This window comes from Passer montanus, unplaced genomic scaffold, assembly GCF_014805655.1.
Source record: "Passer montanus isolate IOZ18808 unplaced genomic scaffold, ASM1480565v1 scaffold33, whole genome shotgun sequence".
Lineage (NCBI taxonomy): Eukaryota > Metazoa > Chordata > Aves > Passeriformes > Passeridae > Passer > Passer montanus.
In genome coordinates this window covers 5950849-5970064 of record NW_024368041.1, presented here as the reverse complement: position 1 = coordinate 5970064, position 19216 = coordinate 5950849, and the positions used below count along the sequence as shown (strand labels likewise).

The 19216-nt window shown below is 37.7% G+C and overlaps 1 protein-coding gene across 1 annotated transcript in view; it reads right to left on the bottom strand.

Annotated features, from left to right (window-relative positions):
• Positions 1 to 19216, bottom strand: part of NSMCE2 (NSE2 (MMS21) homolog, SMC5-SMC6 complex SUMO ligase) — a 126832-nt gene that overhangs the window by 106038 nt on the left and 1578 nt on the right. The window contains exon 2 of the mRNA XM_039715454.1: positions 16838 to 16985. Within this exon, the coding sequence (XP_039571388.1) occupies positions 16838 to 16985 (148 nt within the window). The remainder of the gene's footprint in view (positions 1 to 16837; positions 16986 to 19216) is intronic.

The following is a 19216-nucleotide window of genomic DNA, read 5'->3' as shown; positions in this document are numbered from 1 at the left end:
TTTTTAAAGTCAGCTGAGCCAAGAGTGTCTGTTAGATAACAAACTACACCTGATGAAAAAACCCTTGTCTTGTATTACAAACCATTTCCCTGTAGGCTGTGACTGTTTGAAATAGGAACCGAGTCAGTGACCCAGACTACTCCTACCAATCCCATGGAAAAGAAACCCAAGTACATGACATTGTAGAGAACCAGAGTTTCAATAGAAACAGACCATGCATGGTCTGAACACCCACCTAGAAACATCTCAATTGCTGAGTGCTCAGTTTGAAACATCTCAGGGAGCCAGTATTTCCAGTGAGCGGGTGTTGCACACATTCTGAAAGCAGTCATTTCAGAGTGGCCACAGGGAAACTGAGGTACTTGGCATTACTAGCCACTTTTGAAATTAACTGTATTATTCTATAATAATCACACTTTTCCTCAACCTGAAACTCCCTTAAACTCCATCATCAGCAGAACAAGGCCAACTGTGCTTTTGAAAGCAACTTCCTTACAGTACTTTTTTTTCTCCAGACTACTAGGGGAAGGCTAAAAGCTATAAAGATCCCAGTTTAGACATGAGAGCAGTAGCAATGATCTATCTGACCAGGTATATCAACCATGGCACCCATACAGACTGCAATGTAAAGAATTGGCATTATCTCTGAACACCAAATGACACTATGCTGAGCTAATGAAATAAACAGGGTTCTCACACAGAATTTCACATACCAAACACTCCAACATGTGCTGCATAAAATCCAAAGTAAAATATTATTCAACACATAGAGATGGTTTAATTTAGGCTGAGACACACAAGTAATGCAAAGACACAAAATAAACTCTCATAGAAGAAAACATTTGCTATGAAACAGAAAGATAGTTTTATACATGTCTGCATATTTTTTGCTATTGTAACCTCTCTACTTGATGCCACATGCAGGACCAAGACATGAAGACAGGTAGTATGCACACAATTTTCCCAAACAAAAACATCATTTTGCTTGACTAAACACTAAGGCCTGTACAATTCCCAGACTATTTCCTGCCCTTCTGACAAGAGACCAGCCCTTGACCAGCATCTCTTTTCTCCTTACTAAATTCCAAGGTCGTGGTGAGGTTAATCTTTATTTTAACCAATAAATGCCTACTTCATTTTGCAGAAAGACCAATTTAAAGTTAACAAAGACAATATAACTAGTAAGCAGAAGCACTGAAAGGAGGCTAAAGCATTTACAAGATGCAATAGTTCTGAGAAGCAACTCAAGCTCTGCACTATCATAATTCTACACCAGTCCCCTGGCATTACTGTGATATCTATCCAGAATTATAGTTCTCTCTTCAGCAAATGACTAAATCAGCATTCCTCAATGCTAGCACAACACAAGCCCAAGAAGAACAGAAATACAAGTTATGTTGACAGACAAGCAGCAAGAAAGCACCAAGGCTGAGGTTGACATACATTTTCTTTGGCAACAAAGTGAGTTTCACAGGGCATTTCCCCCGGCACTCATCCCTGATGTTGCTCTTATGTTCCTCCTCTGCTGCCCATCAGCCAGGATAATAGTCTTTCATAGGGTCACACCATAAATTGGATTAATGAAACACTTCAAGCTAAAAATAGCAATCTGTCCTCCAAACCCATGCCATTCCAGTAATGGAATCTGAAGTGCAGATATTCAGTTAACAGTCATACTAATGCAATTAAGGGAGTAGCAAATTGTAGCAGGGTGGAGATGGGGGGGTTGGGGGGGAAACTTCCTAAACAACTTGTTTGCCAAGGAGAAGGTAAAGGAACCACACCTCTGTATTTTCAAAGTAAGCACAAGGCACATGTTATCTTCTCAAAGAAATCTGACCAATCTCTCATAAAGTAAATAAAAAGCCTCCCCTGTGTTTCCCTATATATATATCTTTATAATATATATAAAATACATCTTTACAAATACACATACACACTCACATATCACTCTCTTCCCAGTGGATTTTAACATATGATGAAACTAAGGCTGAAAACAACATTTACAACTAATTTTAATGGGAAAGAATTTTCCTATGACTAACTAAATGCTTCTTGTCTCTGGAAGCATGGACATTGCACCACAAAACAGAGCCTGGTTCAGTGCCCCGAGCTGCTGCTGACCTTGCCTTCTTCAGAACAAGAGATGTGAGGGCTGGGAATATTTAAAAATATGAGGTTTAGTACTGTCCTTCTTCTACCCAACTTGTCCTCCCAGAACTTGATACGGTAAGATTGGAATTTGGGAAAAATTTTCTTGAAATATTTTCCCTTAAAAGGAACAGTAAAATATTTGTTGAGGCCTTGTAATTGCTATTATTTGATCTCTCAGAATACTTTGTAAAACCAGTATTTAAAATCAAGAATTTCATTTCAAGACTTTTAATGGGTCTTTACCATTCTACAAAAGACTCACAGGCTGCTTTATATATGATTTCCCCTGGAAATAAATATCATCAAGATATTTTTTTATTATTCCAACATGTTCAAGTCCCAATTTCTAACTTGCTAGATCTTTTTTAAGCACCATTTCTTCTGTATCACTCAAGATCTCTACTGGCACATTATGAATTCTACAGAGATAATCCATGCAGTTTTTATTTACAAGTCAACTGTATTAATGTTTTCTCTTGCCAAAACCCAATTCTTCTCATATTTTAAATTGCACTGACAGGTGAAAAACAAATATTTTAGTGTGAAGTGTAAGTCTGTCTCTAATAAAAGGCATGATTGTTATGAGCCAGCAGTAAATAATGCCATTAGGTTTTTCTCAAGACAAACCTTGCTTCTGTTAATGAGCCAATTATATTTCTCATCTTAGAGAAGCTCATTCAAGGAGTACCTTCATTAAAGTAAATGCAGTAATTACTTAGAATTTCCTCCATTTAGGGGAAATGGGAAATGGGTTGGAAAGACTTTTCAGAAAAAAAAACCAAACAATCAGTAAGATAGGAAAACAAGCCCTTTTCACCCAAGACCTTCAAAATTCTTAGAAACATTACTTCTCTGTCCCAAAGTGGAGGCAGCCTAGCTCAGAGCTAACAAGCCCTCATCAGAGCTTATTTAATCACTGTAATGTTCCAGTAAATGTAGCTGTATTGGCTCTGGGCTTAAGCTACCACAGTTTCTGAGTCTGGTGCAGCTACATCTGAGCTGAAATCCAATTGCAGGACGAGACTTATGGCACTACAGGAAACAGGAGGCACACGGTGATCAGCAGTGTGCTGGCCGGACACGGCGCCATGACTGGGGACAGAGCATGGCACAGTCACCTCCCAAAGTGGTGAGGGCTCTGTTGTGCACAGGTCTCACCTCAGACCCTCACTGCACACGGGTCAGTCCTGCTGCTCTGCACAAAGCACTCAGCAAAGCCAAGTGACCACTGAAGCACCCACCAAAGCTCAGGGACCTGCTCTCTGCAAAGCCCCACGAGCAATGTGCTTCCCCTGCTACAAGGGAGAGCAACAGAACACACATCAAACAGGAAGGTAAGACCAAGATAATCCCCTCATTCCAAGATAATCCATCACTGTCTTATTTCAGCATAGTTCAGTGGTCATAGCTACATTCACACACACAAAATTCCCATGGAATCCAAGCTAAGCTCCCACAACCAACTGCAACAGCTTCACACAGACACAAACCAGCACTCATCAAGCACTTAAATGTTAACATTACCAACCCAAAATGAAACAGATGGGGGAGGAAAAATGCCAAAATATGTCTGGTTTTTCAATGCCCAGTATTTTGATTAGATGCTTAAAAACATTTTTTTTTCTCTGAACCCACACAGCCTCCCAATCTCAATTTTGATATTTCTGCTTCTACAACCCTTGGCATTCCTGACTTCAGAATTTAGAGAAGGTTATCAGTAGCTCCAGACAGAGCATGGCTGCTCTTTTGCTAACCAGCTGGGGCATTGGCTGTACTGCAGCTGAGCAGCAAGCTCAGGGTGGGAAAACAATCCAGTTTTATAGGCAGCTTTTGAGACAAATCTGGCTGGCAGCAACTCCACATTTTGCACCACTGTGAACAAAGCAGTGAAGTCTCTTAAAACAGAGCTGACACTGGTCCATACATATAAATGAATAAACAAAAGACAATTAAGATTCATTATATACAGCTGACAAAAGAAAGGTTGGTGTTTTAAAATCAGAAGCACTGATCTGTAAGACTCTCAGAAATGTGAAGGTTAGGTGAAATTGATATGAGTATCATCTCCAAAGTTAATTTTTGCAAATACAGATACCTCCATATGCTTTGGATATTTTCCAGTTTCTGCTGAAGAGAACTGACAGACAGAAAACAATCAAGGTTAAACTAAAGGAATCTAGAAAACCAGTGTCTCATGTAAGCAAAGGGCAGGTGATGTTCCCCAAGCAAACATCCAATTCAGCATGAATCACATATTGGTAGGGCACTTGAAGTGCTAACCATGCCAGAGTACTAAAGCTAGTGCTTTCAGAGCCCATAATTCCTTAAAGTGACTGAAAAAAAAACCCCAAAACCCCGACACAAAAAAAAACAACAACCCACATAATCCTCTTACACAGACAAGGCAAAGGCAAAGACTGCACACAAACTTTAAGTGTAATGAAAACCAGCATTTCTTTCTGCCTCTAGCAGGCTTCCTTTGCATAAAACGTCTTCTGTGAATTGGCAGATCTCCTCTTTTTGGCATGAATTGCTGGTATGTGGCATTCATTCTGCTGCTTGAATGCTGGTAAGTGACAGAGCTAAATCTTTCCATTGCTGAAACTTCACTTCCCACAAAATTCATATAAAAAATTGTCACATTACAAGGAGCTGCTACTTTCTTATCATGTGGAAAATGAATATCTCTGTGCAAAAAAAAAAAAAAATACCCATGCAAGTCTGTATTGCCCAGGTCTCTCATACACACACAAATATTTATGATTTTGAGAGGAAACAGGGACTGTTTGATGGCTTACAGTACACCACAGATGATGGTCTCTCAGCATGTTTTTCATATAATGCTGTCATCTTTGTCCATAGTAGGAAAGAAGGAGCTTTGAGGGGCCTCATGGCTTCTCAAAGGGTAGTTTCCAAAAAAACAGGAATATAAATTGAAAGTGAATGTGGAGATGTTCTGTAACCAGATAAGAAGTAAAAGGTTGCCTGTTTCAATTTAACAGAACTGGTAAACTATGACATAGCTATTAGTCATTGTGTTATTAAAATTAATTAAATTCAGAACCATAGGACTATGGTTGAGATTTGTGTGGCTAACATGCACTATTTGAGAGAATTTTCTCTCCTTTATACTGATATGTTTTGGAATTTTGTTTCATTTAAAATCTGTTTTTCTATAGAAGTGATTTGGCCAAGTCTGTACATAAAAGTATATTCAGTGGAGAAGCCTTGATTACCTTGAGACATCAGACCAGACTACACACCTCTAACAAAGCACGGAAAAAATCTAAAAATACCAAGAAAATATAAAATTTGAATGAGTTATGGCATACCTAATTCTCTCAAAAACAGCTGTGAATTAGATCCACACCCACAAGTAATAAACTTCAAAAAATGAAGTCTTGTGAAAATGTCACATTAATCTATCCATGCAGTAAATGTCTACTCACCCACTACTTACTAAGATGATTAGTAAGGAAATCACAAGTTAAACTTTATTCATCTGAAGAAAAATAGGAAAGAGGTTGCAAGGTTGATTTAACTCAGAAGATATTATTGTCACTTGACATTTACATGCAATGTATAATTCCATTCCCACTTACAGTCTGGGGAAAGCCTGTTAAAATTACTTCCTTAATGTGTGAACACTTCTTTGAATTGTGTTCTCTTCATCTGCCACCTTCTCCTTAAGCCAGCTGCCTCCTTTTGTTAAGTCTTTTTTTATAGGAAAGTTCATTATATGTAATTTAGGGAGCAGTTTGAGATTGTCACCTTCTGTTGAGTGCTACTGCAGATGAATTTTTCAGAAGCACTCTATAGTATCTGTTGATAATGTTAAAAAGGCAAAAGGTTCACACAAACATATGCTGAACAGCTTTAGCATGGGACTAATCAGAATGACCACATCTATCTTCTCATTTTCATCCATATGGACCATTTTCATCCTCCTTCCATTTATATGCCAAACTACTCTTCCCTTTTGTAAAAGCTAACACCTTTGTGGCAACTATACAAGTTGCTTACATGGAAACACTATTAGGAAGACATTCAATTAAGTTTTGTCATCTAGAGACTGATCAGCATACTGTCTTGCTTAATCCTGTTGATGTGGCTTTCTTCTTACTTTTTCTTGTCCTTCATTACACATTTCTTTACCACTTACTCCTCTTCTATTCTTTCTCATCCAGTTCCCCCATTCCCACTTTTTTTTTTTTTTCCTGAGCACTTGCTAGCCAGTTTTTTGATTCTTTCTCTATGTCCCAGTGCTATCTTCCCAGGGATCACTATCTTTGGGAGTCGCCTCTCACTTTCTCCCACCCTTTTATGTAAGGGCAGCTCTAACAGACTCACAGCTGTTGGTTTTCTTCTATTGGTATAAAGGTCCAATAGCAAGGAAAAAAACCCCAAACTGAAACAACAATAAGAAAAAGGGCATAAATTCCCCAGTCTTTAGAGGTAACTGCTGTGTACTGCAGTTTGGGAACTCACCTAACATAAACACTGCTGAGGAAGGCTGGGCAGCCTGAGTGACAGCAGTGACTTGGTTACAATGTGCCCTACACACAAGGCTGTGCTTTATGATGCTCATCAGCAATGTCAGACCCTTGTTCAATGCCTAAGAGGGGTACAGGGATTGTTCTGATTTTTAGTTTTAAGAAGGGGCTGACAGTATGCTGACAATTTGGCAGATGCATCCCTATCTTTAACAGCACACATTCAGGCAAAGACTCTAAGCAAACAAGCATAAGACTAAATCCTGCTAATTGCATTGTCCTTCAGTAAGCTCTCTCAGTATTTCAAAGACAGAACAACACAAATTACTCATGCCTGGAAAATGGGTCTTACACCAAGACAGACTAAAGCAGCTCAACTTTGTGAAGTTGAAGATGCTAAAGGTGACTTGTTCATGATCTACCACTAACATCTTGAAGATTTCTGAACATATTGGGCTCTTTGACTTTGAGATAGAAATGTGAGATCCAGTGCCTGAAAACTGCAACACAAAAGAAAACACAAGGTTGAACTGTTTGTTCAGAGATAGGATGGATTCTTCAGTCAACCTCTTGCTGAACTGTGGGTTTCACTGTAATTTTTTTTTTTCTGTAAGCAGTTCTAGTAGCACATTGTTTGAATCAGTGTAAAATTTTCTCTTTTCACATAGTATTACCCCACTAATAAACACCAAACTACCCTCCTGTAGACATGGCTGTGTTTCGCTCATAAACTTCATCTAAATGCAAATCTTCACTTAGTGCCCTGTGTGTATTTTAGTGGTTCAAACCATTTAATATCACCTGTAATTGTGGGATCGCGCCTGCATTGTGACACCTCCTATTTGTCAATTCACTAAAAGGCAAGGATGATATCTTTGCTGGTCTGTTGTCTTCTGCTGCATTTCCCCTGTACACATATTTTTCCTGGCTACCTATCTCCTAGTTTTTCCAATCACCTACCACCATTACAGACAATTCACATTATTTTTAGACTCTTGTAACATAATTTCCCCAGGCACAGATGACATAAGCAAAACCAGAAGTGAATATCGACACAGGAGTTTGAGATAGTCGTACATCCTCACAAAACATTCCTGACACCTTTTTTTATAGAAGGCAAATTCATGTTTTGTGAACTCCAGTGACTTCCTCAAGACCACAGTGTAATGCCAGTTTGAAAGCACAGTTAGTCCCAGCCTTGAGGACCCAGAAAAATTAGACTCAAGAGTACCTCCATTATTTTATCTCATTTATATAATGCTATGTTCCTTGTTCTGCTTCAGAGAAAATGGTAAACAAAATGAGAAGGGAAACAAAACAATCTATGAAAATTATAATTAAAAATATTTTAAATTTCCAATTCAGACCACCAACCCCTGCCTATCCTCCAAATGATGTCATTTTTCATATGTTTCAGCATCAGTAAAGAACACAAAAGTCTTACACACAATTCTAACTGAAAAAGCAAACACTCCCCTTTAAATTCCTGGAATTTAATCAGTACATATTACAATATTCATTCTTCACTGGGGCATCAGTGTGCTATATAACATTGGTATAAATTTCATAAAACATGTAATAAAACCTGGATTTGAGTCAGAGGGTTGTTTTGTTTTTTTTTAACTGAAAGTATTAAAAACCTCTAGTGATTAAGTCTGTGTTATTTGAGTATCAAAAAACAAGGTAAAAACTAGTAACAAGATCCTGAATTCTTGAAGAGACAAACAAAGAGACAGGAAAAGAAAGGAAAAATAAAATTTTGAAAAGTGTCCTGTGTCTGTTCGTAGGGATCTGGATGAAGTTTCAGAATGATCACATCTACTTAAGGGTTTCTTTCATGTTTTGACTGAATACTAAGAACATGTCAGCACAATGCTCACTTTTTACCCAGATAAATCTTTTCCTAGTGGAAAGAATCAAGAAAAGAAATACAACTGCTTTATATTCCTAATCTTTTTGAATGCAGCCAACCCAGAGGTTGTTTTTTTTTACTTTTGTGGGTTCCTCCTCCTTCCCTAATTTTTTATGCATGCAATTAGATCACTGAAAGCTAAATTCCGATCTACTCAAATTGATAAAAATTAAAGCCTTCAGAGTGGGTTCTTCAAAGCCCACACTACATTCTATATATATTGTATGCCTCTACTTTTAAGCAGGAGATGGTAGTATTTTCTTATTGCCACATTTCTGTAGCAGAAATATGATGATAAGAAAATGACAGATTTATATACTACAGAGAATATTTTCATACAGTAAATTACTCAGATAAAATATTCCTCTTTGGCTTTTGTTCAAAAAGGTTGATTTATCTTTGTGCTAAAGAGCCCACACAGGACCTCTACAGTACTTCATAGTATTTCTAAGCTGCAACAGACCATCAGCATCATTCTGCTCTGATCTCATGCATAGCAGAGGCCAAAGAACTTCACCCAGCAATTTCAAGCCTATAACTCACAGCCGTAAGCTCACTCGTTCTCTCAAGGTTAACATCACTAGTGCACAGAGGGTCTCCAAAAAGGTCTGTACAGCATTTAAATCCCACTTATGATCTATTTTGAAGACTGCTGAGATTTTATGAGGTCTAGGACAGAGAAATTTATAGTAACTATGGGTACATGAGGTAACCCACCAGGTGACTACAAATCTCTCTTGACTGACAATGACCTTTGGGGGAGAAAACTACCCACTGCCTTAGAAAAATACATAAGAAAATGGAATAAATATTCACACATACATATGCATGTATTTGACATCAGACACTATGTAAATACCACCTACCAAAATCTGTGAAATGAAACTGTGTAGTTTTCATCTGATCACTCCTAAGTGTTCTGACAAAACCCAGGACTGTCCAGCTCTGACCTTCTGCTCAGGTGCATGCTGTCAGTACATTTCCATGAGAACACACTGAGGACAGTTATTCTATCCAGTTATTTATCTAAGCTTTAAATCAAGCCTGGATTTCACTCTGAATGATACTCTCTAGATCAACCATAACATAGCAGCTTCATGCAAGAATAAATGTATAAAATTTATCTGTACTGATCTGATAATACAAATTCTCCTTCTACTCATCTGAATCCTCAATCACTAAATGCAAGAGAATGCACCAACACCACTAGATCCATTCTAGGAGTGAGTTCCAGAGTGACACAGCAGGTGAAGCAAAAAGCAAAGCCTCTGCTGCCACCTAAAGGGCTTCTCGAACTGCTGAAGTTGAGGAACAAAAATACTTGGATGCACCCAGCTTAATGAGCACCCAAACTGAAAAAAGAGCTATCAGAACAAAAGCATGCTGCTTAAGACAATAATATAGCTGCTTAATATAGCTTATTACAGCTTAATATAGCTGCTTTCCCCTCACTGCACTGTGCTCTTCTTGCAGTCAAAATTACAGCTAGGAAATAGTAACAACACTACATATTTGTTTCTTCCCACTTTGGAAGATTACAGACTACAGTCAGAGTGAGTTTGGATAAATATAAAAGAACAAAAATCTTTCATTACAAGTCATATTTTTCCAGATTTTGAAACAAGGCGCATTTCCAAATTCTCCTTTTTTGGACTGCTTTGAAGAACAGCTTCCAGAGCCAACCAGTGTGTTCCAGCAACGGGCTCATCAGTGCTGGATATAAACATTGCAAGTAAAGAGAGGTAGAAAAAAAATAAATCCAACCCTCTCTTCTCAAAATTTTATATTGACCGCAGAGCATAGTGCAAAAAATGTAACTTTTTTGTTTTCAGAAAAGCTTTTCACAAGCACTCAACCAGTCTTTCTTGTTTCAAAGAATAAATTACTTGAAGAAGAAATACTCAAAGTGTAACTCCATGTACTTACCGACTTTAAAAAAAATCTTTCTCACTGTTAGTTGAAAGGTTAAACACCTGTAAAACAATACAAGAAGCACAGCACAACAGACACATAATTTAAGATTAAAAGCACATCTTCCCTAAAATTATTAAACTTAAGCAAGGGATTTGAAGGAAAGCAAAATTAGTATTTTTGAGAAAGGAATATGGAACATTTTATTTCCCGTTTTTATTTCCCACAAAATACAAGCTTACTTTGGACAACAAGAAAAGAACTTCCCCAAGTAAGATGTAATTTTGGTGCCCACACTGAGTTTGTGCACGTCACCAATCAACACCACAGACACTGGTCTAGCAACAAAGCAGATCAGTGAACAAACAGCTTCTGGCAGAGTAAAAACTGGGGTTAGGATAAAACTTCCTCTGTGAACACCATGGTATCATAAGGTAATTCTTGCAGCTTCACAGGATGTATGTAGCAGAGTCTAACACAGAAGGATGAACTTCATGCATCATTGGCCTCTCTTCATTTTCTGTCTCCTCATAATTAGAGAACATTTCTGTATAGCAAGCATCAGTGAAAAGCCATTTATCTCCAGGATAGACTTGGACATTCTACACTTACATTCTCCAACAAGAAAACAGAAAAATAAAATTTACACTTAGGTTCTCCAATAAGAAAAAAACCTGTATTCCTACAGTGTATATAAAACCGTTTGCTACTTTCTTCTCACAAGCACCTTTGCAGATATATGGACCTAAGAGTGAAAACCAAGGTCTGGTTTCTCATGAACTGTCCCTGCAACACAGACCACAGCTTTGACCATGATGAGGCCACTGTGAGGTGGAGACTTGACCAAACCACCATTTGTACGTGACAGAAGGCAGGATGTGCAAGGAATCATCTTGCCTGAACGAGAACACGGCAGCAAGGCAAAGTTTATCCTGCTTATTTTCTCATCAGAGGACCTTCATGCTCACACCTCTTACTCAAGCAAGTTGCAAAGGGTCATTCCAGCCTATTTACTACGGCCTGTTCTCAGGAAAACTACCTTAGGTTTCCATTATTTTTATGAGGCACAATGATCTCTAACACCATGGAAACTAAGAGACCATAAACATTTCAGAAGCACAGGTGTCAGCAGGTTGATTTCTGGATCCCAAAACAATTACATCATAGTCATTTCATGCACAAGAACTTTATCAATGTCAAGATTCATGCTATGGTACGATACTGCAGGAATCCTGCATTTGAATTTACAAGGAAAAATAAGCTAGGGAAAAAAAAAAGAACAAAGAAAATAAATTAACCAAATCATTTGATATTCAAGCACAGCTATAGAGTCCATTTTCATACTAGAGTTTATACCATTCCAAGTAGACGTTTTAGGTCAATGACAGAGAAACTTGCATAGAAAGGGCCCCTCTCTCAGGGATGAACAAACTTAGAATGTTCAAGCCTGACTGTTTTAGGCTGCTGCAATGGGTTTAGAAAGTCATTCCAAATAATAGTGGATATTGCATATAAACTCATCCACCTGTCTATCAAAAGGCTGGCAATAATTTCATAAAGCAAGGCTAACTCCCACATCTGTATGCTCCACATTTTTTCCTATGTCAACGACCCTCAGCAATGTTTAGAGCTGTTCTTGTTAAAACCATTCTAAGTGAGCAGTGATGTAAGTCAAAGTAATGTGGATAATCTCACAGGGTTAGAAGATCCTACATTATCAACTACTGTTTAATTAGTACTGAACAGGCATGATGACACTGGATCTCAATCAACTGGAGATGAGAAAGCAGCCAGAAAAAGAGGACATGGCACATATGAGATGCAGGGCTGCACACATGAAGAAAAGTGCAGAGGCAGCCTTGGGACAGGGAAGCAGACAAATGGAGTAAGTAGACATAACTGAGGTAAATTCTGCTGGCAGAAGGAGCAGGTTGTGCAGTGACCAGACAAGAAAGAAAAGCCAGAGCTGTAACTCTAACTTAATCTGGGGAACATGCCAAAGAATGCTATCGCTGACATTTTTAAGACCCCTGGACCTGTTCTGTACACAGTGGTGAGCAGAAAACCCTTCAAAGGATGGTAAGAAAGCAGGAGGAATTCCCAAGCAGATCCTGATAGTGCTACAAGATGATCACTGATATGTAATGCATATGGCAGACAGCCATGGGCAGCACCTGACCATGACATTTTCAGCAAGTTTTTGAAGAAAAGGTAGCTCTTTTTTTTCCCCTCAAGATTAGAATTCAACTGCAGTAACTGTTTACCAAAAACAGCTATTCCATATTTCATGGTCTCTACACTTCACACTAGGAAAGTGATGCGGAGTTAAAGAATGTCCCAGACATCAAGGAAGCATCTTGCTCTCCACAGAAAGCCCATTCAGCTGATCAGACACCCTAACTGTTCATTCTTTAGAATGCTTTTCAAAAGTTTAATGCTAAGAAATTCTTATCTTGCCTGTAGTTAGTATATTCTCCAGATCTCCCAGTTATTTCCCATTTTCTGGACAATCCTTCCAGCTTGGACTCCAACCCAGACAAAAGTAACACCCCACCTAAAGAGCAGCTGTTGGACTGGAAGCCTGGAGATGACCACGAGTTCGATTTTTTCATTCAAATATCCCCAGCTCTCCATACTTAATAATCCCATATTCTTGAGAAAGTTCTGCTGAAGAGTCACCTGAAACTGTCATCCTCAGCAAACTGATCAAATTTACATCCAAAAATTTTGAGCAAAGCTGGGAATAGATGTCTGTCATGGATATGACAGATTTGTCCTGGGCCAGCATATTCTTACCATAATCAGCACATCAGTCAACAAGGAATTGCAGGTTTCACTAATTCCAAAAACAGAGAATAAAACTTGTCGTTCAAGTATTTGACATGGATGTCCATCAGTTATTTGTAAGTCTACAGAACTACTCCAAGTAGGTAAGTAAAGCAAGTTCAACCAAGAGAAGTTAAATTAGCAGTGCAAACTGGTGTTCGTCTCTGTGCAGAGGTGCTAACACACGGCTCAAAGTTCAATACTCAGAGCATTACAATTCAGAGATGCTGCCAGACAAGTACTTGTGACAAATGACTTAATGAATTCTCTTTCTGCAATCACACTACTAAAGCTCAAAACCAGAATGAGGCAAGATTTAGGAAGATGCAACTGATAGGATTTTACTTGCATTATAACTGATTTTGTACTGTGTCATCTTCAAATTCTCAAATTTGTTAGGTCTCCAATCTAGCAAAGGACATAAGCATGTGCTTTAGCTTTAAAATATTCAGACCCTTGGAAGGCTGGTGGACCACCCACAAATATCAGTGTGTCCCTTCCTTCAGTATTTTACTAGCCTGGGACACAGAATGTCCAAGAGTATTTTGAGCATAGGCAGGACATACTGAAACCAAGTGTGCACAGTCTGTTTTTTTTGCTTACATAATTTATTTATATAGTAACTTTTCAAAATGCTTCTACACAACAACAGTGTTCTTTAAAGAAAAGAAAAATACAACCGTTAGACAATGTCATTATCTAAAAGATAATCAGCAGAAAGACTGAGAAGGACAAAAGGTTTATCTTTCTTTTTCACTCATTAAATAAAATGAGCTTTCAAATTGGCTGTTTCCCTTTCACATTCAGTTTGCTGAAACTAATTTTCACCTCTAGATCGTTAAACCCCTCCAGGATCTTTTAAAATTCTGTCTCTGACAGCACATATTCATAACACCTATTCAGTGCTAAAAGTCATCAGCTTCTCAATTGACAGGGAGATCTTAATCAACAACACTTTAAGTTCATGGACATCAACAAAACCCCTTAAAAAATAAGATATTTTCATTATTACATAAATTTAAGTTATTCTGCACTCATTTAGCTATTATTAATTATAGCCTTATTAATAAGAAATAGCCTTATTTTTCTAGAGATTGTACAGGTTCATAAATGAGCAATGCCTGACCCAAATATTGAACACAAGTATTTTCTTTTCATAAATCTATACAGGAGTAGAACAAAATAAACATTTAATAAATACATTTAACAGTAAATGTTTTCAGGATTTTGTATGTGGAGAATAGGAATTAAGAGAGGAAAAATCACTGACTGAACTAACTTTTCTGTCTTTTCAGTTACCTTAAGAAGCAAATGTAATTTTTTCTCATGTACTATGCTACGTACTTGCTATGTACTTCATAACTATTCACAGCATTGTCCATTATGAAAGACTAAAGGAACAAAATAAACACACAGAAAAAGTGCTTGTAAACTAAAACAAACAGTCGAAACTGAATTCCTTGCTTCCACAAAGCCTGGCAATGAAACCTGTCAGAAGCTGGACAGTCAAATTTTGCAAAGGAAATTAAAGCATATTACAAACGAGACAGAAAGAAAAACACAAAAATGTATTATCTAACTCTGTCTCAAAATTAAATTAGTATTTTGCCTCAGAACAGAAGGCAAAGGAGGATAGATGAGCAACAGCTTTAGAAACAGAAATTACCACATATGAGCTGGAGTTATGAACAGTCAAGTCCAGCAGATCAGATGATGCTAATTCTAAAACACCAAGAGTTTACCAAGCATGTCATGCCACAGAAACCCAGTATCTTTCCTCATGGCATTCTGTAAGGAGCACAAGAACTTGAAGTCCCAGCAGAGTAGTCAGGGGAATGAAAACCAAACCTTGCAGAAGTGAGGACCTTCACTATCTGTTCATTCCATGTAAATACATCTGCAAGGAAAGGTGTAGGAGTGAAGAAGACAACTGTTGTAGGTAAAAATGTAATTTGGGAACACCAGACCAAATAAGCATGACCTACAAATCCTACAAATCTGGAATACCTTCTCTGTAGTGCAATGGTATGTACTATGATAATAGATCATACTTGGTAATTCTATAACCATGATTCAAAAGGAAAGTTGCCTCTGCTAGAATAAAATGTGTTATGGTCTAGGTAGAAGCTGTTTTCCAGTCACATGATGTAACTTAACTATAACCAGGTATTTCATCAGGAGTAATCTTCTCAGGATAGAATGCTAAAAATGGTCCTTTTGGTTACTGAGTTAAGTGAACAAAATAATTTCAAGCTTTTAATTAAAGATTAATGTGTCAGAAGCAGGTAAATGAGGAAGAGACATTTCCTAGGAGTACAAGGCACAGACTCAGAGCTGCAGGCGAACACAGTTGTGCTTAAGTTGCCTTACACCCTTCCCAATAGGAATGCAACAGGGGCTTCTACTGAAAAGTGAAATTAACAAAAAACTTTTAATTTTTGTATAAATAATTAATTTCTGCAGTCTTGGGGATGAAAGAATTCAATATATTCAATGTATTTCTATGCATTGCTTATGACAAAGTAGGAGAGATGGTGACTGCTAAAGCAGAGGGGAAATGGAACTGGTTACACAAGTTTTACGTCCAAGGGAATCCCCAGGTGACTGTTCAGACAAGCTTTCCATTTCCTCTTCCTGCTACAAATGGCATGTCAATTGTCTCTGACAGCAGTATGGATAAAAAGGTGAAAGGAGAGAGAACTATCACACTAGACAATGAGAAAACATTAATCTTGATTGTACATAATCCTTGGCTTAGCTAAGTGCAAGATTTCTAATGAACAGCAGAGCTTTTCTTTCAGAAGATTCTTGATCCCTACTCTCCACTCTTTATTAATAATAAACTATCAGGGGTTTGGAGCTTTAAGTTGCTATTTTTCCCTAGTGAAAACATTAACACCGATTCAAGTTAGGGAAATGGGTCAGCTAATGTTTGTCCTTGAAAAGTAGCTTTGCAGTGCTCCTTCTATTGTGAAATAGCAATGACAAGACTATTGGCAGTAATTACAGATTTAAAGTACCCCACTTTGGAAATGTCCAAATTGAAGCACCCTAAAAAAGACCTGATTCTCAGGAGAGACAGCATTTAAAAACCTGCATCCCCTAAGGGGTGTCTCAAGCTTTGTATTCAAGATGTCTAGCATATATATTTTAATATATTTTGCCCTGAATGTCAAATGAAACACACACAAAGAAGTAGTATGATAATGAAAACTCATTTTATTCAGCCACTTGAGGGGCCTTCTCCATCTCATTGAGCAATGTTAAAGTTTCTACAAAGCTGTAGGGTGATAATCACTGGAACACAATTAGTCTTGGCTGTCACAAAAGCAAGAACAATGTTTTCTGGGTATTTACGTTTTCATTGAATTTATCATTTAAGTAAAATTTTCATTTAAGTGAAATAATTGTAATGAAAACACTCTGGCCAGGCCAGAAGAGCTATAATAAAGATTGATATTAACAGTAACTAAGTCAAAATATGTAGGTCTGACACGCATCTGTCAGATTCAGGATGCAATACAAGAGATAATATACTTACTGAAACTTTCCACAAGGTCAAGGGCAACCTGAGTAGCCACATCCATTCCAGAGTTGATGTAGGACTGGCAGTTTTTCAGAGAAGAAAGAGCAGAATCAATTGCATTGAACGAGACTCTTGGACCACCTGACATCTTGAAATTGTTACTCTAGAAATAACAGGGAGAACAAATTAAAAGCAGTTTCCACACAAAGAATTTGGGAGAGAAAACATAAGTTCTAATAAAGCTAAACATAAAGAAGTGTTAACAGAATCGCTGAAGCATCAAGCAGTTTTCACACAAAGAATTTGGGAGAGAAAACATAAGTTCTAATAGATAGCTAAACATAAAGAAGTGTCAACAGAATCGCTGAAGCATTAGGGAGCAGAGATGTAAACTTAGCTCCCAAGATGTCAGTAATTTCAGTGAAAGTGAAATTCATGACAGGTTTTCAATTCACCTCCTATTCAGTATTAAGCAAAACTACACCACTAAAAATGCTACCAGGCATTTTCCTCTGCTCATTTCTACCACTAACCTCAGTGAAGTTCAAACTCCACCATTATGTCTGCTTGAAAACTACTGCTCTATTTCAGATCCAAAAGAAGATCCAAAAAAGCCCACATGCCCAGACACTTGTCTGGGTTATCTAGGCATATAATCAATTAGCCTAGGAAGAAATATGGTTTCTCACATTCAATTGGAAAAAATAATCTAACAAAGGGTCGCTCTACTATGAATACTTAGTAGAGTATTCTCTACTAAGAATAAAACATCTAGCATCATTTTTAAATAAAATTTTAAAATTTTTTTTAATCATTTTAAAATGCTGCCTACTTCTGCCAAAGATGCCACAAACTTTTGGTACCCATCTTCCATTAGCACAAAATAAAGTCACCCAGGTACCATTGTTTATCTTCTTTACTACCCTCTGGCTCTGCAATACACACCCACAGCGTACACCCTTGTGGGGATTAGCTGCTCTGTCATTAGAACCTTTAAGTATTTTTGCTTATGCTGTGCCTATCCACACTGCTTACATGCATTGGTTTCTTCTCAAAAATCCCCAATTTCTGCTCTTCCTTCTTCATGATTTGCCATAACCCACTAAGAGATGTAGCCACTGTGAGAAGCATGAATCTGGTGTACAGAATTTGATACTTCAAGTTGGAGGTTAGAAAAATTCTGCTTCAGGTTTAGCTACACCAAAAAATAAAAAAAATAAAAAAAAAAAAGGAAAAAAAAAAGAAAAATAGACACAGCAAAGCAGAACTCTTAGACAGACAGAAATATTGCATTCGTCTATGTAAAGAATAACTAGTATGTTTAAGGACTATATTGAAATGCCATTGGGGAATTAGCAGAATCCACAAGCAAATCTGGGGTATACCAGAAGGGGAAGAGTTGTTCTGTCAATAACAGCCTTTAATAGGCTATAATCCAACAGTAATCTGGAAAACATGTATAGAAAGTGCAGTGCTTTTCCCAAGCTTTGTATACCTAAGGCTGTATCTCTCTCTACTGCTTTCCCTGAAACTCCAGAACTACACCTTGTGCTCCCCCTAACCTGAACATTGCCACATTCCTCACAAGTACCATGCAGACTATGAGACCTGAATGCCTGCTGTCTCCTGTTTATTTCCTATCATTTTCCTTTTTTTCCATTCATAAAATGTGCTTGGCCAGTCAATACTATCTTTTAGTACATCATCTTTAGGTCATGTGCTTCCAGCAACATTTTAACAACAGTTCAACCTCACCACAAATTGAACTTCTTAATTACATGCAAATTTGTCTTCCTCTCTATCCCCTTCTAAAGGTTCACCTTTCCACAGATACAGGAGGCTTCAGCTACAGCTCTTGTTATGTCAGCTCATGCTCCCCTGACAGAAGACTGTGACTGCTATCATTAAAGATCTTCAGAGGCTGTCAAACTGACAAGGGAAAAGTTCCTTATAGAACTTCTTGAAAGTAAAGACAAAGGATGCTCTTGAATATTTAATAACAAATTCCTCAATTACTATATGATTTAACTTTTTTTAAAGGTACTTGTTTGCCATCTTAGCAAGACTGTTTGTAGAGAACCTCTGTGATCCAAACATACACTACTGAATAGTCACATAAAATCACATTAAGCAGCTTTATCTTTCTGAGCCCATTTTGTGTATGAAAGTTAACAAAGAGAGCCTAATTCCCCTCTTGAACTTGGTAAATCTCACTGAGAAAGCTTGCTGTTCTTTTGGAAATTTCAAAGATACACACTGAAAGAAGGAATCTGAAAAAAAAACAAACCAACAATAGTGAAAAGTTTAAAAAGTTCCTTCATTTTCATGAGCAAACTACACAGGAGCAGAAGTTACTGGCATTAAATCATATTGTTGCAGTGGTAGGTTCATCTC